The 18,429-nt window shown below is 37.2% G+C and overlaps 1 protein-coding gene across 1 annotated transcript in view; it reads left to right on the forward strand.

The window, feature by feature from the left end:
* The first annotated feature begins 5,482 nt into the window (after positions 1-5,482).
* Positions 5,483-18,429, forward strand: part of SLCO3A1 (solute carrier organic anion transporter family member 3A1) — a 340,259-nt gene continuing 327,312 nt past the window's right edge. The window contains exon 1 of the mRNA XM_074282483.1: positions 5,483-6,008. Within this exon, the coding sequence (XP_074138584.1) occupies positions 5,817-6,008 (192 nt within the window). The 5' untranslated portion in view covers positions 5,483-5,816. The remainder of the gene's footprint in view (positions 6,009-18,429) is intronic.

The raw sequence follows: 18,429 nt of genomic DNA on the forward strand, positions 1-18,429 counted from the left end.
ATCCACTTTATTTTTGAGTATAGATAGGTGGATATTTTTCAAGTGTTTATCCATTTCATGAAGAATGTTTTATAGTTCTGGGACTTGGTGTAATTAATACAATGCCATTTAAGAATCGAAACATTTAGAGAATCTTTTCTTGAATAGATAAGTAACCCCACTTCATTTGGACTCTATACAAGACACTCTTAATGATACTCTCAAACATCTTAGGTGAATATAAATCACCAATGTTTCAATTTCTATTGATACTATATATTTAAAAGATTATTTCTTTGTGGTCCTGTCATAGAACCTTGTGGAATAATTAAGCTAAAGGAAAAAAAATTTTGGATCACCAGAAAAAATTGCATAGATACTTAAGAAATTATATTATTGTTAACCCTTCTCTCTTCTCATTGCATATGGGACCAGAAGATCCCAAACATGTACTTACAAAAAAAAAAAAAAATAGATATTGTTTCCCATTCCAAAGCACTAATTTGCATATAAATAAAAAACAACTAAACAGAAAAGGGAATCAGGGTATATTAAATTCCTTTTAGGCTTTTCATTTGATTGTCATTAAGCCTACTGCCTGATTTCCTTTAGGCTTGTTTTGTTTTCTTTTAGATTCCAGGCACATGATTACTTTCATGGCTGGTTACTAGTAATTACAGGGAAAATCTATAAACCTAGTCTTAACCATAAACATACTAACCTGAGAGGTAAAAAGTTCCCTTTCCCTAAGACATGTCTCTTCATGTATATACAAACTGAAAACCTGATGAGGCATATATATTTCCTTTGATGTTTACAAGCAAAAAGGCAATACGATATAGTACTAGTAGAGAAAGGTCTATCCCAATCTGTATTATGTAAGATTCCTACTAGTTGGAAAATAGAAGACCTGCATACAATTTCCCTTAAGATCCCCAGTAAACATTTGACCATGGGTAATCAGTTAATCTTTCAGTGTCCTAGGATATAAACTACAGACCACTTTGTATATCTACATTAGTGTGGAGAATTTTCATACAACAAACTCATTATGTGCACATCTCCTCCTCAAAATAAATTTCTAACCAACACCATTTTTAAAAATGAGTTCTTGTAACCAATTTTTTGATAGCCATGTCCCATCCTTAATTTGGTGTTTCCTATAATGTTCTGTTCTCAGTCCAGCTAAAGGCCTCATTCATTTGGTTATTGCATATTACAGGGACATTAAACACTTTCTAAAGATAGTTCAATGAAAAGAGGGTTGCCCTTATTCCCAGAAGTCCTAGTAATAGAGAAAAAAACCTCAAATTAAATGGTTGATAAGATGGGGAATGGGAGTAGAGAAGGGAAAGAATCTTCAGTTTTTTAGTCCAACTCTAATAATTTTATATCCTATCAAATGTACTATCCTTCCAGTGCTTTAAGAACTCCTTAGGGTAGCATGCTAACCCTGTAGTCACAAAAATAATGATCAAATAATACTTCTGACATTAGCTACATATGGACTTAATTTAATGCCATCTTTCTGGGCCTCAGGCTTTTCATCTGTAAAATAAGACTAAGAATACCTATATTACTTAAATATAATATATGTAAAAGTATTCTATAGATCATAGTGATATTTCCCTTTAAGGTTTATAAAGCACTTTATATTTACACATATTTCTCACTAATCCTAGGTACTTTAGACTTACCATTCTGTTTTACAGATCAGGAAATTATTGTCTAGAAAGGTTAAGTAATTTGTAAGTATATATAACTGTTGTTAGAGACAGTTTCATATACAGTTATTATCAGGTTCCACATTTAACACGTCACCATATTGCTGTCCATTATGAATTAGACACTTCTGTTTCTCTAGGGATTATAATTTCCCCTTCCTGTGGATACTAAATGATTTTCTTCCTTTGAGAAGTAATATCTAGACTCATCAGAAAATTGTCATTTCCAATAATATAAACTAGAGATTAGAGATTTTCTGTATAGTAAAGAACTACCTTTATTCATATTCTTCTTCTAGAGGATCTCTGAAATCTTTACTTTGTTCCCCCCCGGAGCTAGCCACTACTAATTCTGGCAACAAGTCAAAAACTTCTAGGGTTTCTATGATAATTTGGTGTACTAGTTCTACCCACTTCTGAATTAACTCTCTCCACTCTACCCATCATAGTCTTAACTTATAGTCTTAAATAATTCATATTTTAATCTTTATAGTAACCAGGCTGACCAGGAATACATCTTCCATTTTTAACTTTGTTGCTATGAAACCAGCAACCCTTCACATTATTATTTCACCTGAAATAAAACGCTTATGGAAGTAAAATGCCTATATGTAGAACCATATGTTTGGGAATGTAATGGGACAAATATCTAGCAATTAAGGGAAAAGAAATATCTGAGATTGTATAAATATGATTACAAATATTGGATTTAACATATATTTTAACATGTATAACATATATTGGTGTGCTTGCCATATAGGGGAGGGGGGAGGGGAAGGAGAGGAAAATCTGAAACACAAGGCTATGCAAGGATCAATGTAGAAAAAGTATCCATGCATATGTTTTGAAAATAAAAAGCTTTAGAAAAAAAAAAAGGAAAAAATATTCAAAATATGCCCTGGGCATGAATGAGAAGTGCTCAATTACTTGAGGAATGCATGGATGAGAATTTTTAGTCATATGATGTCTACTCAAAAATGGAATGAAAGAAGATGGAGGGGAGAGAGAATGGAAAGGAATTAGCATTTATATAATACCTACTATGTGCCAGCTACTGTGTATTGTGTTTTACAAATATCTTCTTTGATCCTTATAACAACTTACCTGTGAAGTAGGTGCTATTATTACAACTGAGGAAATTGAAAGCAGAGAGATTAAGTGATTTGCTCAGGGTCATATAGCTAATAAGTTAATGAGCCTGAATTTGAAATTAGGGTTTCCTGATTCTGAGCCTAGCAATTGATCCACTATGCCACCTACATACTTAAAGCTCCCAAAAAGATATCACTGAGAATGTAGATTGTAAGTGAGAAGATAAAGAGGAACTGTGTATGGAAATGGAATGGAGAGAAGAGATAATAAATCATGACTCCAAAATTATTGATGTAGGGGACTGATGGAGGATAGTAGTGTCCTTGATGGGAACTGTTGAAAATGAAAATGAAAAAGGTTAATTTCATGGGGAATTATTTTTTTTTTTTTTACCACATTAAGAGCCAGGGAGAATATCCAAATAAAGAAGTTATGGAGATTTTGTCTTTCAAAAGAAAGTTGTGAACTTGAATGAGATCATGTCTGTAAAGTAGTCTGGTCCTTTTAGGGGAAAAATAACTATACTTTATATTGTTTTAAAATTTTTATGTAATGACAATAGTCCTTAATCATACCTCCCATTCCCCTTCTCCCCCCACTCATTCACACCCAATAAGTTTTAATAATAACATTGGAGCCAAGTAGTTTTGAGGAAAGTACATTTCTAGTTAATTGATATTCAGATTTCAAATTTATTCCTGTAATTAAAAAAAAAAAAGTATTGGACTTCTACAAATGACAGTTGTAGACTGACAGTTTACTCAAGATTTTTTTCCTAATAAATATTCAAGGAACTATAGATTTTTATACAAAGGTTGTGGCTAACTGCCCTGAAATTATAGGTTGAGAGTGGGAAAAGAGCTTAGCAGTTACCTATATTATTATTATTATTATTATTATATAGTTAAAGCTAAAATTCATATGGTGCCTTAAAGTTTGCAAACCACTTTTACATATATCCAAGCCTTTGAACCTCACAACAATCTCTTGAAATAGGTGTTATAATCTCTGTTTTACAGATGAAGAAACTGAGGCACAGAAAAATTAAATGATTTGCCCAGCGGCACATAGCTGGGGAATATCTAAGGTAGGATTCCATTTCAGATCTTTTTTTACAAGTCCGGTATTCCGTCCACTGAAGAATAATTAAATGACTTTGCAATGGTTACCTAGGTAGAACCAGAAACTGGATCCAACTCTGCTTCAGCTTTAGCAAGGGTTAAATTGTCTCAGGATACCCCTGCTCCCCTCCTTTCAGCATATGCTTGATTTTTATTCAGCTATTTCAAAGCGTGTGTTTGGAATTTATGATCTTATTATAGTCAGTGACTTGAGACCCAAAATCCTCGCTGGCTCTCAGAATTATTTAAGAATTGCATGCCACAGGTTTCTCCAGCAGCAACAGTGTGATGGGGCAGCCAGGACTAATGGGTATCCAACTGCAACTTTTGGCTAATGGCCCCTTCAGCTTATGTCAGAAGCGTTTCTGTCCTTCGTTTCCTTTCCGTTTGTGGCGAGGTAGTGAATGGACTGAAGAGAGATAGACATACCCCTTGGTCGCTGCTGCCGACAAGGCTGGAATCTACAGCAGCAACAAGCAAATCAATCTAACTTCTCACTATTTCAGATCCTTCTCCCCTTTCTCTCAGGGACTGGTAACCTCGCCGCAGCCAGGGCCAGAGCGCCCCGTGGGGGCGGGGTATGGTGATAGAAGGAAGTGGGCATCTCTCCCTTTTCATTGCTAGAGCTGTCTTTGCGATGGGGAACAATCAGAAAATCCCTCCCGCCTCTCTCCCAAGCCAGGGTCAAGCTTCTACTAGTTCCCGGGCTCTGGATTAAAAAGAGGGGGTGCAGATTGGCCCCTGTCTCTTTCCTCTTTCTGAAGCACCACGGCTCCCACTAATACCCTCTTGTGGGCACTGCCTTCCTCCCTACCTCCATCCTTGTTCTCCAACCCAGATTCCCTATCTCCACCCTGTTCCCCGCACTTTTTACCCTGTTGCCCTATTTCCATCTTTATTCCCACCCCTATCTCTAGTCCAGGAAACCAGCCGAAAGCCTAGGCGTCCTCTAGAGCAGCAGACCCTCCCTTTCTCCCTTAGTGGCACCGCCCTTAGCTCCCGGGGCCGACACCCTCTGGAACTCTGCCTCCCGGTGCCAGCCGCGATTTCCTCTGAGTTTCCTTCCCCAAGGCGCTGGCTGCAGCTGGGAACTGATTCCTCGGGGTGTAGAGACTGGAAGAAAGAAGCGAGCCCAGGCATTAGCCAGAGTGGGGGCTGCGGGTGTAGAAGGCAAAGAGGGAGAGAGCTACGGACAGCAGAAGAAGAGGAAAGGAGGGAAAGGAGCAGTGCCCGTTCATCAGGAAAAGGAAGACAAGGGAACGAGGGGGAAAGAGAGGAGAAAAAACGGGGCTGGTTATGGCAGAAGCAATAGCAGAAGCGGCGGCGTCAGCGGCAGCAACCCGCAGGAGGAGAGGCGGCAGCAGCGACAGAGGCAACAGCAGCAACAGCAACAGCAGCAGCAGCAGCAGCAGGCGGCGTGGGGAGCTCCCGCTGCACTCCCAGCCCCTGTGATTGGCACAGCCCAGGCTGGAGGAGGAGAGGAGAAGAAGGAGGAGGAGGAGGTGGAGGAGGAGGAGGAGGAGGAGGAGGAGGAGGAGGAGGAGGAAGAGGAAGGGGGCGAGCGCAGCAGCAGCGGGAGGAGGAGAGGAGATTCAGCCTTCAACCTCTAAACACCCCAAAAGATCCGGGGGGAGGGAGGAGAACGAGAGAGAAAAAGAGAAGCGCGGAAGGTTGCTGCTCGCCTCCTGGGCGGAGACACACACACGCACACACATCCGCGCGCGCACACACACACACACACACACACACACACACACACACGCACACACGCGCACACACACACACACACACACACACACACATACATACACACACACATACGCCAGCACTCGCACGCACACATCGCCTCAGCACCCAGATAGAGGGGGAGCGGGAAAGCGGCAGCGGAGGAGGAGGAAGGATGCAAGGGAAGAAGCCGAGCGGCTCTTCGGGCGGCGGTGGCAACGGGGGCAGGAGCGGCGAGCTGCAGGGAGATGAGGCTCAGAGGAACAAGAAGAAGAAAAAGAAGGTGTCCTGCTTCTCCAACATTAAGATCTTCCTGGTGTCCGAATGCGCCCTGATGCTGGCGCAGGGCACGGTGGGCGCTTACCTGGTGAGTCTCTCTTGCTAACTACGCTCCGCCGGCCCCATCCCTTGCCTGGGTAACTGGCTTCCCACTTCCAAGAAAAGAATTTGGAAGGGGGAGCCCGGGCACTCGCTTGCTAGCGGGCATGACCTCGGACTGGCATTAAGGTTAGCAAGTGGTGCAGAGGAGGAGGCAGAGGGTTGCCATGGTTGGAGAGATGCCGGGCAGCTCAAACTGCCGGAGTATCTCTAGAAAACAGCAGGATCAGAGAATGCTGGAAAGGGACCGTGTGTTTCGGTGTGGGTCAGGGGGTACCAGACTAAGTGGACGGTCGGGGATGGAGCATTTCCTGACCAGTTTCTATCTTGTCTGCTGGAGACCCCATGTAGAAAAAAGCATGTGATTTTCAAGCTACCTGCACGAAGAGAGATATCTATTTGATTTATCTGTCCTTTGCTTCCTAGCCAACTAAAACAGTTCCATTATACAATATTTTCTCTAGGTGCTTAACCTTTTACCAATTGTTTGGGAATTCAACAATTTAATAAAAAAAAAAAAATACAATATGTAGGTAGGTTTTTTTTTCCCCCTTTTTCTTTTTTTCCTGCCAAGAGTCATCTTCAACGGTTTAAGATAAAGTTACAAGTACCTGAGGGGCAGCTTGAAGTTTCTATACTTTGTGTTGCCTGCCCATTCTTAGAGGTGAATTCCCTACTGCCATCTGCTTTTGACTCCAGAGTGGTTGCAACATTGTAGCCAGGGAAGACAAAATGTGGCACTCTTTTTAATTTGCACCCAAAAAAAATTTTTTTTTTTAATACTTAAAAGACTTGTCACTGTGTTTCTGAGGAAACCGCTTGCCTGTTGTAAATGACTCAGCACTGTGAAATACCCACTTTCTCCTTTTTTTTTTTTTTTTTTTTTTGCCTGTCTTCATCTTAGCAATAAAGTTGACTTTGGAGGATATCTTCTTGGACCAGGATTTAGTTAGAAAGACTTAAAGAAACTAGAGAACCACAGAATAAAATTCTTACCTTGCCAATGACCAGAAAATGAAATCAATTATCAGTCTTTTAGTTTTATTGAGCAATTATGAAATTAGAAATGGATTTGATTTCTTCTGGTTTATATTATTATCCCAATGATACAAAAGTGTTAACTCAAGGGATTTCATTGTTTCCTCACATTAGATCAAGGTAACAGCTCCAGAGTGAATGCTACATAGTGTTCATACAATAATGTAGCTAATAGATTTTACTTGGGGAAGTGCAAGTTACACTGATTCTTAGATCTGAAACATGTTGTCTCATGGAAAGAGCTTCTTAAAAGAGATTGACTTTTTGAGTAGTAGTATTTTGGGGCCTAAGACCCCTTGAAAATAAAATATTTCCATTATTCCACTTATTTCTTTGGCTAAAATGAAAGGTCTTATAATACTATCATTTTACATGTCATGCCTATATAACATGACATCTGCAATAGCCAACTACTTAGCCTAAAGCACCTCGTGTGTTCAGTTTAGGTATTCATATCATGACAAACATCAAGTGTCTTGTTTTCTTCCTACATACAGGTTGTATAGTGTATGTTGTACCTAGGTGGGTACATCTGGAAGTAATTCATTTTGTATATCCTCATAAATTTATCAGAACTACCATGGGTATAATGTCTTCATTAAGACTTTATGCAAATAAATAAACTTTTAAAATGCACAAATGCAGTATGAATGTAGAAAAGATGGATGTGTAAGTTATATGGTCTCTCTTCCTACATATATATATGTGTGTATATATATTTATATATATATATGCATATATATATGTATAAATTAACATATGAATAATTACTCACCAGTTCTCTCTGTAATAGGAAATAAATAAATTAGAACTTACTATGAGTATAACTCTTGGTCTAATTGACCAAGTTTAGCTCTGTAGGAAGCATTATTTATCCATGGCAAGCAAGAATAGTCTCTTGAACACAGTTAATGAAAATTATATCATTAAGTTTAGGCTACAGTCATCTAAGAGACATGAGAGAAGAAGGGAAATTGAGTCTCATCCAGAAGAAAGAACAGCTAATGAGTAAGTTGAAGGAGGACAAACTCTGGGGTAGTATACCAATTTCAGCAGGTAGCAAAGACACTTTGTTAGATTTAATAAAGAAGAAACCGTGTTGATAAGTCATTATTTTTGTATATTGCAAGTACCTCTAAGTTAGAATATAACCAACTTGAGGACGTTTAAAGGCATTTTAGCCCTTGGTTGATGAAAACTACCTTTGTTTGTACAGACAGCAGTATCCAATGCTGAAATTACTGAAATGGTACAAGTTCAAATCTGGCTTTAGACACTTATTAGCCATGTGGTCCTGACCTCTGTTTGCCTCAGTTTCCTCATTTATAAAATAGGGATTTCCCAGGTTATTGTGAGGATTAAATTAGATGATATTCATAAAAAAGTACAATGTAGTGTCTCATATATAGTAATTACCATATAATGTTTATTCCATACACACACACACACACACACACACACACACACACACACACACAAACACACACTAGTGAGTGTGTGACTTGGTTCAGGGTAGGAATCACCTAAGATTTTTAATTCATTTTGACTCCTGGAGAAAATAGAATAAAGAGTTCAGGGCCGTCTTACTACACCCCTTCTGATAACCTTTCTCCATTCAAAAATATGAAAAATTCCAGTGTGGAAAAACTCTCCCAGTGATACAGATAGACAGCTCATTATTACTTAAAGTCTGCTTGGGGCACTAAAGATTAAGTAAAATCTGTGATCATTCAAATAGTATGTTTGCAAACACGCTGGCTTCCTATCCTTTTTGCCTTTCCCTTGCTGCTTCCCCTTGAAAATCAAGTTTGCTTGCTAGAGTTTGTCTGCTTTATGACTGTGCTCTACTATATAACTGACAAATTTTCTGATTATCTGCTAACTGGGAGAGGAAAAAAAAATGCAACAATTCCTTCTGTTTCATTTATTGTGTGAGGCTATTCTGTGGATAATACATAAATGCACAGATAAAAATAAAGTACTGAATATTCAGGTTGCTTGAGCATATTTGTAAAGAAGGCATAGTTCCTCCTTTTGGTTCCTCATAATTTTATCATTAGATAAGAATATCTATTGTTAGGTAGACATGGATACCTCTTTAGGTTCTGTTATCCCTATAATGGTTCCAAATACAAGCCCTCTGGTCTCCATGAGTGATGTAAAGATGGAATAGTATAGGATACCTGATGCATATTATCCCGAGGGATACTACTACTTTCCTTTGCCCAGAGGTACACATAGAAAATTAGTGTCTCATGTACACATTGTGAAGAAGATACACAAATACATTGTCTTCATTGTCTGCTCTGTTTCAGAAGGGGGTGCATTGAAATGTTTATACTTTTTTCCTGAGGGGTGGAAAATTCATCTTACTATCTCTACATCCTGAAATTTAGACATTTCCACCTAGCTACTCCCTTGAGACTAGTAGAATCTCCAACTCTCATACTGCAATGCTTTCTTGCCACACAACTCCAAGGCAGGAAGTTAACTTGAGATGTGAGTGGTAACTTTGGAAAGCAAAACTTTGTTTTTCTTCCTCTCCAGCAGAACCAGCCCTGAGATTGAAACCCAAGAGAACCACTGCATGTTGAGAAGCCAGGAAATCTTTGCCAGCAATTCTAAAAGGCTAGAAGCAGCGTCTTTTAGGCTGAGTCTAGGGCCTTCCAGAGTATTGCAGTGGTATAATCAGTCATGCTGGCCAGGCTCAGCAAGATTAAGATAAAGCTAATCTAGATACCTTGCCAACTGCTTCCCACTTCCAAAATTTTGTTAATATACACTTTTTTCTTTTTGTTTTTGGAAAACTGAAAGTCAGTTTTAGACAAACCACCAGTCTGTCGGAAAGGTGTTCTATCACCTTGTCACTCAAATTGCTGTCCAACCAGTTGTGAAATAATCATTTCAGCATAAGAGAGAAGCTCTAAGTTTGACAGTCATTGTGTGCAGAGCAGAAAATGCAATTTAATTTGTGTCTTCTTAGGTCTTTTGCTTTGGAGAGCTACAGTTTGAACTGACCTAGTTGCAAGGACACAACATCTGCTTACATCTTGAGCTGTTTGGAGAGGCCTAATATAAGGAATGTATTGAATAATATAATCATTATGTACACAATGATTGGATAGATTTTATGAACACCTACAGGCATAGCTGGGGCTTTGCTCTACAAGGTAAATTTGTCTCTCATAAATTTATGTGTTTTTTTTTTCAAGTTATGGAGAAATAACCTGGGTTAAGATGTACACAGGAAATTAAAAACCTCTAGAACCTCCTGGGTAATTGTGATGGGGTTTATATGCTAAATACATGTTAATATCTCCTAGATAAACAGTTTAAATGACTATTCTGGTATCCCAAGTAGAGCTTTACCTAAGCAATTTCTATTAACTAGAATTTTGAATTGGCCTCTTTAGTATTTATGAAAAAAAGAAGAAAAAAAAAAAAGGACAGAAAAGCATGACTACAAATTATGAGACCAATTTTCATGTGTGGGTTGGAGAAACCAGTCTTGTTACTATTAGGCATGAATGTATTTTAATAGGCTTACATTTGACATGCCCGTGACACTTGTCCAATTTTGTATTTTATAAAGAAGCTTCATACTGACAGTACATTTTGCATAGAAAACCCAGAAATAGACAGCCAAGAGAAACAATATACCCAGGTCATCATCAAAATTAATACTGTGGCTAAAAAACTGTGATTTAATTTTTTTTTTAATTTAAATATGTTGTGGTTACTTAGGGTAACAACTTTGTAACCATCCATATAAGCACTACCACATTCCAGTACAACATGAAATTATCACAAGTTTTAAAAGTGCTTAGAAAAGAGTTTGTTTCTGGAAAGTGTTCCCAAAATGACAGCTTAGTATACAGCTTTGTCTGCTCATTCTCTATGCTTTAAAGTGGAAAGAACAAAAGAACTCATTCTTATATTTTATCTTATTTTGTCAGAATCCTTTCTTGAAAGGATGGCTTTGATACCTATGCAAAAGTGACATTGTCTAAGCATCTCTCACTCATCACCTGAACCTCATTTTTAATGTGAAGCATTTAATGTGAGCTGGCTCTACTCAGCCCTAAACTGCCAGTGTTACCATGTTTTCTCATTTTATTTTATGAAAAGCCACGAGAACATGGAGCAAAAGCAGCTTGAATGAGAGTTCCTTTCCATTTGCTTTACATACAAAACAACTAACTTTATAGTTGGTGCTATTTGTTCAGAAACTATGTTCTCTTAGATTAGATTTCAGATAAAGAGATATCATATTGCAAAGAACATGGACAAAGTGCTGTATTTCATGTGCTTGTGTGTGCACCTTGTCTCTTACTCAAAAGTTCAAAAGAAAATAATCTTATAGTTTTAAGTATCAGTGTCGTTTTTGTGCTATATTCCAGGACAAGGTAGGAAAGCAGAGAAGTGGCTTGGATTCAACTAGTGCCGATAGTAATATTTAGAACTTTTAATTCTTTCAGTTGTGTCTGAGTGAGGCAGGAGTAATGCCAAGAGGGATTGTTGATGCAATGCTCACTTAGCCCAACCCTTAACACAAAGATGCCAGGCAAATAACCTTGGTATGTTACCCCCTGGCATTTTTACTCAAAGTGATCACCTTCCTCTTAGGGGAGATAAAACAAATCCACAATAATAATAATGATCTACATTTTCTCCTTAACCCTTCCTTTTAGTCTGCTTTATTTCTCATAATAGGTCTATAAGATGGGATGGATACAATATCACCCTTTGATTTTCTAGAAGAAAAAAATTCTCTTAGACAAAAGTGAAATTATTTGTTTGTGTTTATATAAATAAAATGATGATAAAGCTGAGAACAGAGCCCCAGCATTAGGGTTAGTAGATTATATATCCTTAGTTTCCTAATCTGAATACAAAGTTTGGCTCATTCACTTAAAAATAAGTTTTTTTAAAAGAGAGAACGAAGTACCAATTGCTTATTCTATGGACCTTATCATAAATGCTCCAATACATTTCATCATGAAGTGCCCAATACAGCAAGTATCTTGAAAATAGTAGGGGCTCAGGTTGCAGAACTGAATTAAATATTATAAAAACTAAGTTTTCCTTTTTTAGGTTTGAAAATTACTTTCCCCCTTTTAAATAATATACTTAAAAAACATCATGTTCATTTCACAATAATCCTCACCAACTCTAAGTAAGATTTTCTTGTATCAAAGAGAAACAAGCAAAACAAACTTCACATTAGCCATGTCTGAAAGCATACACAGCATACCACACACTTAATCTCCCCCTTCTCCACTATGAGGAGAAAAGTGTATAAAAATGCTAGCTTCTCCCTCCTCCACACCCACCCTTACCCATGGTGCTTTATGGAATGAGAATCCATTTTTACTTAGTAATTAAAGACAGTTTATTGCCTCAGTGCATAAAGTTCTGAAAGATTCAGTTCAAATTGGCTTCAGACACTATGATCTTTGGCAAGTTACTTAATCTTGTTGGCCTCAATTTCTCCTTTTGTAAAATAGGGATAATAATAGCTTTATCTCCCAGGGTCAGGATTTTTGTGAGGATTAAATGACACAATAATCTTAAAGTACTTAGCATTTTAAGTGCCTGGTACATATCAAGTATTAGATAAAATTTAATTATTATTATCATTCATATTTATTAATAATTTCATTGAATTAATTTAATAAATAATATTAATGTTTATTAATGATCAATAACTATACCAAGAATAGCCATGTACTAAAGAAAATAGGGAAAATGCCTTGAACCTTATACCTCAGAAGCCCCCTATACATGATTGGATGTGAAGCTTCTAGGAGTAGTCAGGTTATAATTTCTCATTGTTTTCTTTAGGTGACTCAGTCACACTACTATATAGGCTTTTCATTATCCTGAGATTAGTCATTTTCCTGTTAAAGATATATCATTTTTTTGTTTGTTTTGTTTTACCTTTCTCACATCACTTACCCGCTTGGATAGTCTGCTGAAGCTTATGGCGTCCCTGTCAAAAAAATGTTTTATTTGTTTATTACAGATGCTATGTCTCCTCATCTCACACACTAAAAATACAGGGAATATTCATGGGCTGATCCCATCACTGAATGGTACAGGAGACTTGATCTGTTGTGTTCCTTACTGGGGCTAGTTTTTTGCTTCCCTATGTGACTGGATGGCTCTCCCTTCTTGGGGACTGACTACACGGATACTAAGCTTAATGATGACACACAATCTGCATAGCCCACTCAGCTCAAAACTCCCAAGCTAAAGAGATCCTCCAAGCCCCAACTTGCTTGTAACAAGGATTACCATGTCTTACAAATAAAATAATATTTTAAATACTTCCCCCAACAAAATTGTGAGAAACCAGTTACATATAAATAAATAAGTTCTTGGACCCCAAGTTAATAACTCCTATTTTAAGTTTTTCCCATCTATTTTGCTCTATTGCTCAATTGAGAGGACTGAGAAAGTGATCAATTACTTTGAAAAAGTTATAGTAATAGGAGATGAAAACATTTCTTTAGATTCATAGATACACATATGATATTTTATAAGGCAATTCCTGGCCTAGAGCTATTATTCCAAAGCTCTTTGACTCTGTAAAAGAACTGCAATCTGTTATTTTTCTAACTACTCCTCGTCCTGAAACCACCCTGCAGTTCAGAATAGGCCTTCAACCATCGTATCTACACATTATTTCTAGGATCTAAGTACTTATTCTCTGAGGCCTTGGGAAATAGTGAAAGAAATAGTTCTGAAAGGCCCTGAAATAGTGAATTCCAAGGATTCCAATATTTGGCACTTAGTTCTTTTCCCAACTCTCATATTCATTCATCTCAATCCTATTTCCAATGATTTTGAAGAAGATTTTAATTCAGGATACTTGCTAACAAATGAATATATTCAAAATAGGTTTCTAGCCCTCTCCCCCAATCTGAAAGCCAAAAAAGAAAGAGAATAGAAATTTACATCAGTTGTTCTAAATCAATCTATTACACAATGATAAATTTTCATCAAAAGTGATCATATTATGCTCAAAAAGTTATCAAACTGTGCATATCCTTTGATGCAGCAATGTTACTACTGGGCTTATATCCCAAAGAGATCTTAAAGAAGGGAAAGGCACCTGTATGTGCAAGAATGTTTGTGGCAGCCCTCTTTGTAGTGGCCAGAAACTGGAAACTGAGTGGATGCCCATCGATTGGAGAATGGCTGAATAAATTATGGTATGTGAATATTATGGAATATTATTGTTTCATAAGAAATGACCAACATGATGATTTCAGAAAGGCCTGGAGAGACTTACATGAACTGATGCTGAGTGAAATGAGCAGGACCAGAAGATTATTATTAACTTCAACAACAATACTACTATATGATGATCAGTTTTGATGGATATGGCCCTCTTAAACAATGAGATGAATCAAATCAATTCCAATAGAGCAGCTACAACCAGTGAAAGAACTCTGGGAGATGACTATGAACCACTACATAGAATTCCCAATCTCTCTGTTTTTATTCGCTTGCATTTTTGAGGTCCTTCACAGGTTAATTGTACTCTATTTCAAAGTCCGATTCTTTTTGTGCAGCAAAATAACTGTATGGACATGTATACATATATTGTATTTAACATATACTTTAATATATTTAATATGTATTGGTCAACCTGACATCTGGGGGAGGGGGTGGGGGAAAGGAAGGAAAAAATTGGAACAAAAGGTTTTGCAATGGTCAGTCATGAAAAATTACCCATGCATATATCTTGTAAATAAAAAGCTATAATAAAAATAAATAAATAACAAAAAATGCTCATATTTCAAAGAAAAAAGGGGAAAATATTTTTAGATTTCTACAGTACTTTATAAGGGAAAATACTCCAGTTTACCCAGAGATTCTGCTAAGGACTGCCCCTAGGCACATTCTGAGTACCACATTAATATGGATATGTTAGAATTTAAAGAGGAAGATATTTCCAAAGTACTGAACTTTCTGCAATCAAAATAATACTTAAAACTTATGGCAAGATTTGTGACCATCTGGTGACGCCTTGAGAGTAAAACAGTCAGTTTCACTTAAGGGAAATTTCACGAATCTGAAAGACCACTTAATTCTAATTCAGCTGTTTAGGGCTCATTTTTAGTCATAAAGAATAAAATAATGATGCTTCCCAATTACATAGCAAATTATACATATTACAAGCCTTACAACAGTCCTATGAAATGTTAGCCCAATTTTATATTTGAGGAAACCATGGTTCACATAGGCTGAATGACTCCAGGGGCAGACAGTTAGTTAGTGACTGAGGTGGAATTTATGAACTCAGCTCTTCCTGTCTCTAAATACTATGCTTGCATCCACAGTGCTGAGCTGCTCTCATTTTTTTTTTTTCCAATTCCCTCCTTTCTACACTTAGGCCTCACCTTCCTTAGAAGGAAGGTTATCTGTGTCCAAAGAATTAATAGTCAGAATCCTAAAAAGAAAATTATAGATATCCACAGAACTGTTTCTCAAGTGACTGAAAATTTCTTTTCATATGATGACTATTTATTTTACTTTCTGAGGTATCATAATTTGTCATTAGTGTTTTCTTTGACTTAACAAAAGCCCTATTCATCCCTTCCTGTCAACAAACAGTGAACATGTTATAAAGTGGAAAACAACACAGCCTGACACAATCCTTATCCTCTGAATGGTTGTAAATAAACAAATGGGAATGTGTACATGCCCTTCCCCCATCTTCTTTATCATCTTTCCCTTACTTTTGTTGACTAAGCCTCTTTTGGTGATAGTTTCTGGGTTTACAGCTTCATTAAAGAACCTCAGTTACTGTTTGTGTTGCCTGCTAAAGCAACACAGAGAGAACAGAGAACAGTTTGGTCTCTGCCTTAATTTCTTGTGATCTTATAACATACCAACCAATAAAAAACATGAAGCCCAATACTCTGATTTATCTGTGATGTGGATAACTCCTAGGCCCTGTAGATGTCAACTCATATCCGCCTGCCCATCCTTCTCTTTTCGGTGTCATACTATAACATAACAATAGAGGATCAGGCCACAACATTTTGTGTTCTGCAAATTTGCCTTATATTATGTGAATATCAATGCAACCAGAGAGGATTAGGTGTCCTTTCTTGCTCTGTGATAAATTGATCTCATCATTTTAAATTCAGATGTCATCTTGATGATATTCATTATACACCCCACCTCTTACAGTTCATTTCCCTAAATTCTTCTAGTTTTTTTTAATACTTTCTTCCTTCCAAATAATTATTTATTTTGTTTGTATTTATGTATACATGTTGCTCTTCTCTTTCTTCTCACATGTAAGTGCCTTGAAGGTTCCTCACTTTCAATCTCAGTCCACCAGAAATGTAGATCAATGCTTGGCACATAGGGAACAGAGATTTGGATTGGATTGGATTGGATTGGATTGGAAGGGCCCTCAGGGTCATTTGAGGCCAGATCTCAGAGTAGGTGATTAAGAAATGCTGTTGAATTGAATTGAATTATATTTTCTCATTTATTTTTTTTTTTTGGTAAGGGATTTCAGCCTGTTTGGGTTTACAGCTTTTACTCTACCATTCAGGTGACCCCTAACCTATATTCTTCAGATAATTTCATGATTCACAAGACTACCATCCCATTTCTTTACATCCTAAATAGAAAAATGTGATGATCACTGAGGAAGGGCCTCCAGAAAGTTGGATGTCATTGAGTTATGAGTAGCTACAGAAATTAACTTGGTTCAGCCTCAGGTTAGTATATTCATTCATGCATCCATGGATACATGCCTTTGTGCTGACAATGTTATTCTTTTCCATTTCATAGATGAAAAAAATTTTTGACAAGTTTCAATTAAGCTCAAGGCTGCTAACTAAAAGATCTTACTTATTAGGTAGTTCTTTAAGTCTTACCTGGATATGTCCAAACTAGTTGCTGCCATCACTTTCTCTTTTTTCTTTGTCTTCCTGTGCTCTTTGCTAGGATTTCTAAGAGAAAGAGCCAGCTAGAGAGGAACAATTAGGGTCCCTTTGCTGTACTCATCAGGAACTTTCTGACAGCCTCCCATCCCATGATATGAAAACTTGGAGAAAATGAAGAGTAGTTCCTCCACACAAATAGACTGGTGATTCTAAAAGTACCACAGAGGATCTTACAGGCTTTTCTACCATAAGTCCTTGAATTGAAGTTGGAGTCACCTATTATTATGCCTATTTTAAAGGATGAGGATACTGTAACTTCAGGAGTGTAAAAAGACTTGCCCCCAAATCACCTGATGAGTCACTCACTGACCTCAAGTATAGACATTGCTATAATCTACATAGCTGCATAAGCTAAAGAGCAGATGATCTATGAGCTCATCAATTGTTCTTTTTCCCCTGATTTTTCAAATAACCTTGAAATTATAGTGGGAATGATTGTTTTTCATGTGTTTCTTCATCCACATTTGGCATGGTTGGAACAACTCTGAGAGTGCATTTTCCAATTAAAGGTCATTGCAAAGTGTTCAAAGGAATATATATCACTTGGTTTTGGAAAAGGGTCTAATCTGTTCTTTCCTCTTTTGCTTATCTTCCCAGCCTTTTCTCACTTTCTCCTACCTACCAGAATGTGCCCGTGAGGGAAAAATAATTGCTTGAAAAGGGGGAAATTTAATTTAGAAGGCTATTCTCTGATTGTATAAGTTTTAAAATACAGTAGCAAGCATAATCTTATGCATAACAGTGTAATAATTCCATATCCAAAGAGAAAAAAATTCTAAATTTAGACAGCAAGGTAACACACTAGCCTCACATGGCTTTTATTATGCAAAATCTCATTAATGAGATAAGAAATGTGAATTGAAAAACTTATTGTATTTGGGGAAATGACATCTGACTTAACTTAAAACAAAAGCTCCATCTTCCATGGTGACACTATTTAGCATTTATGTAGCATTGTATATTTTGTGCAGGGATTCACAATCATCTTTATTACCTATCTCATATAACTCTCAGGTCAAGATTATACTGTAGAGTAGAAAACTCTGTATGATGGGAGCAGAGCTGGATTGAGAACTCATCCATCAGAGAGAATGAAACCTCATTCTTCTTCTTAAAGAGATAGATCATAGTAATAGTCCCAAGTGGAAAGAGCTCTTGGGCTTGGGAAAATAAGCACTGATGTTAATTCTAAGAAACTTTCCTAGAAGTGTGGACTCAGGTAGTATATGGACTAAGCCATTGATTGACTGTTCTCATTGATGGCTTTCTTGGTTAGAGTAGATCGATCTGGGAGCTGCTACAAAACTGCCCACAGATGGTACCTTTGAAACTCTGCCATCCTCTCAGCATTCACTATGTATTGTTGTTTGTTTTTAAGGGAACATGCTGATCTTC

Source organism: Sminthopsis crassicaudata, chromosome 1 (genome assembly GCF_048593235.1).
Source record: "Sminthopsis crassicaudata isolate SCR6 chromosome 1, ASM4859323v1, whole genome shotgun sequence".
Classification (NCBI taxonomy): Eukaryota; Metazoa; Chordata; class Mammalia; order Dasyuromorphia; family Dasyuridae; genus Sminthopsis; species Sminthopsis crassicaudata.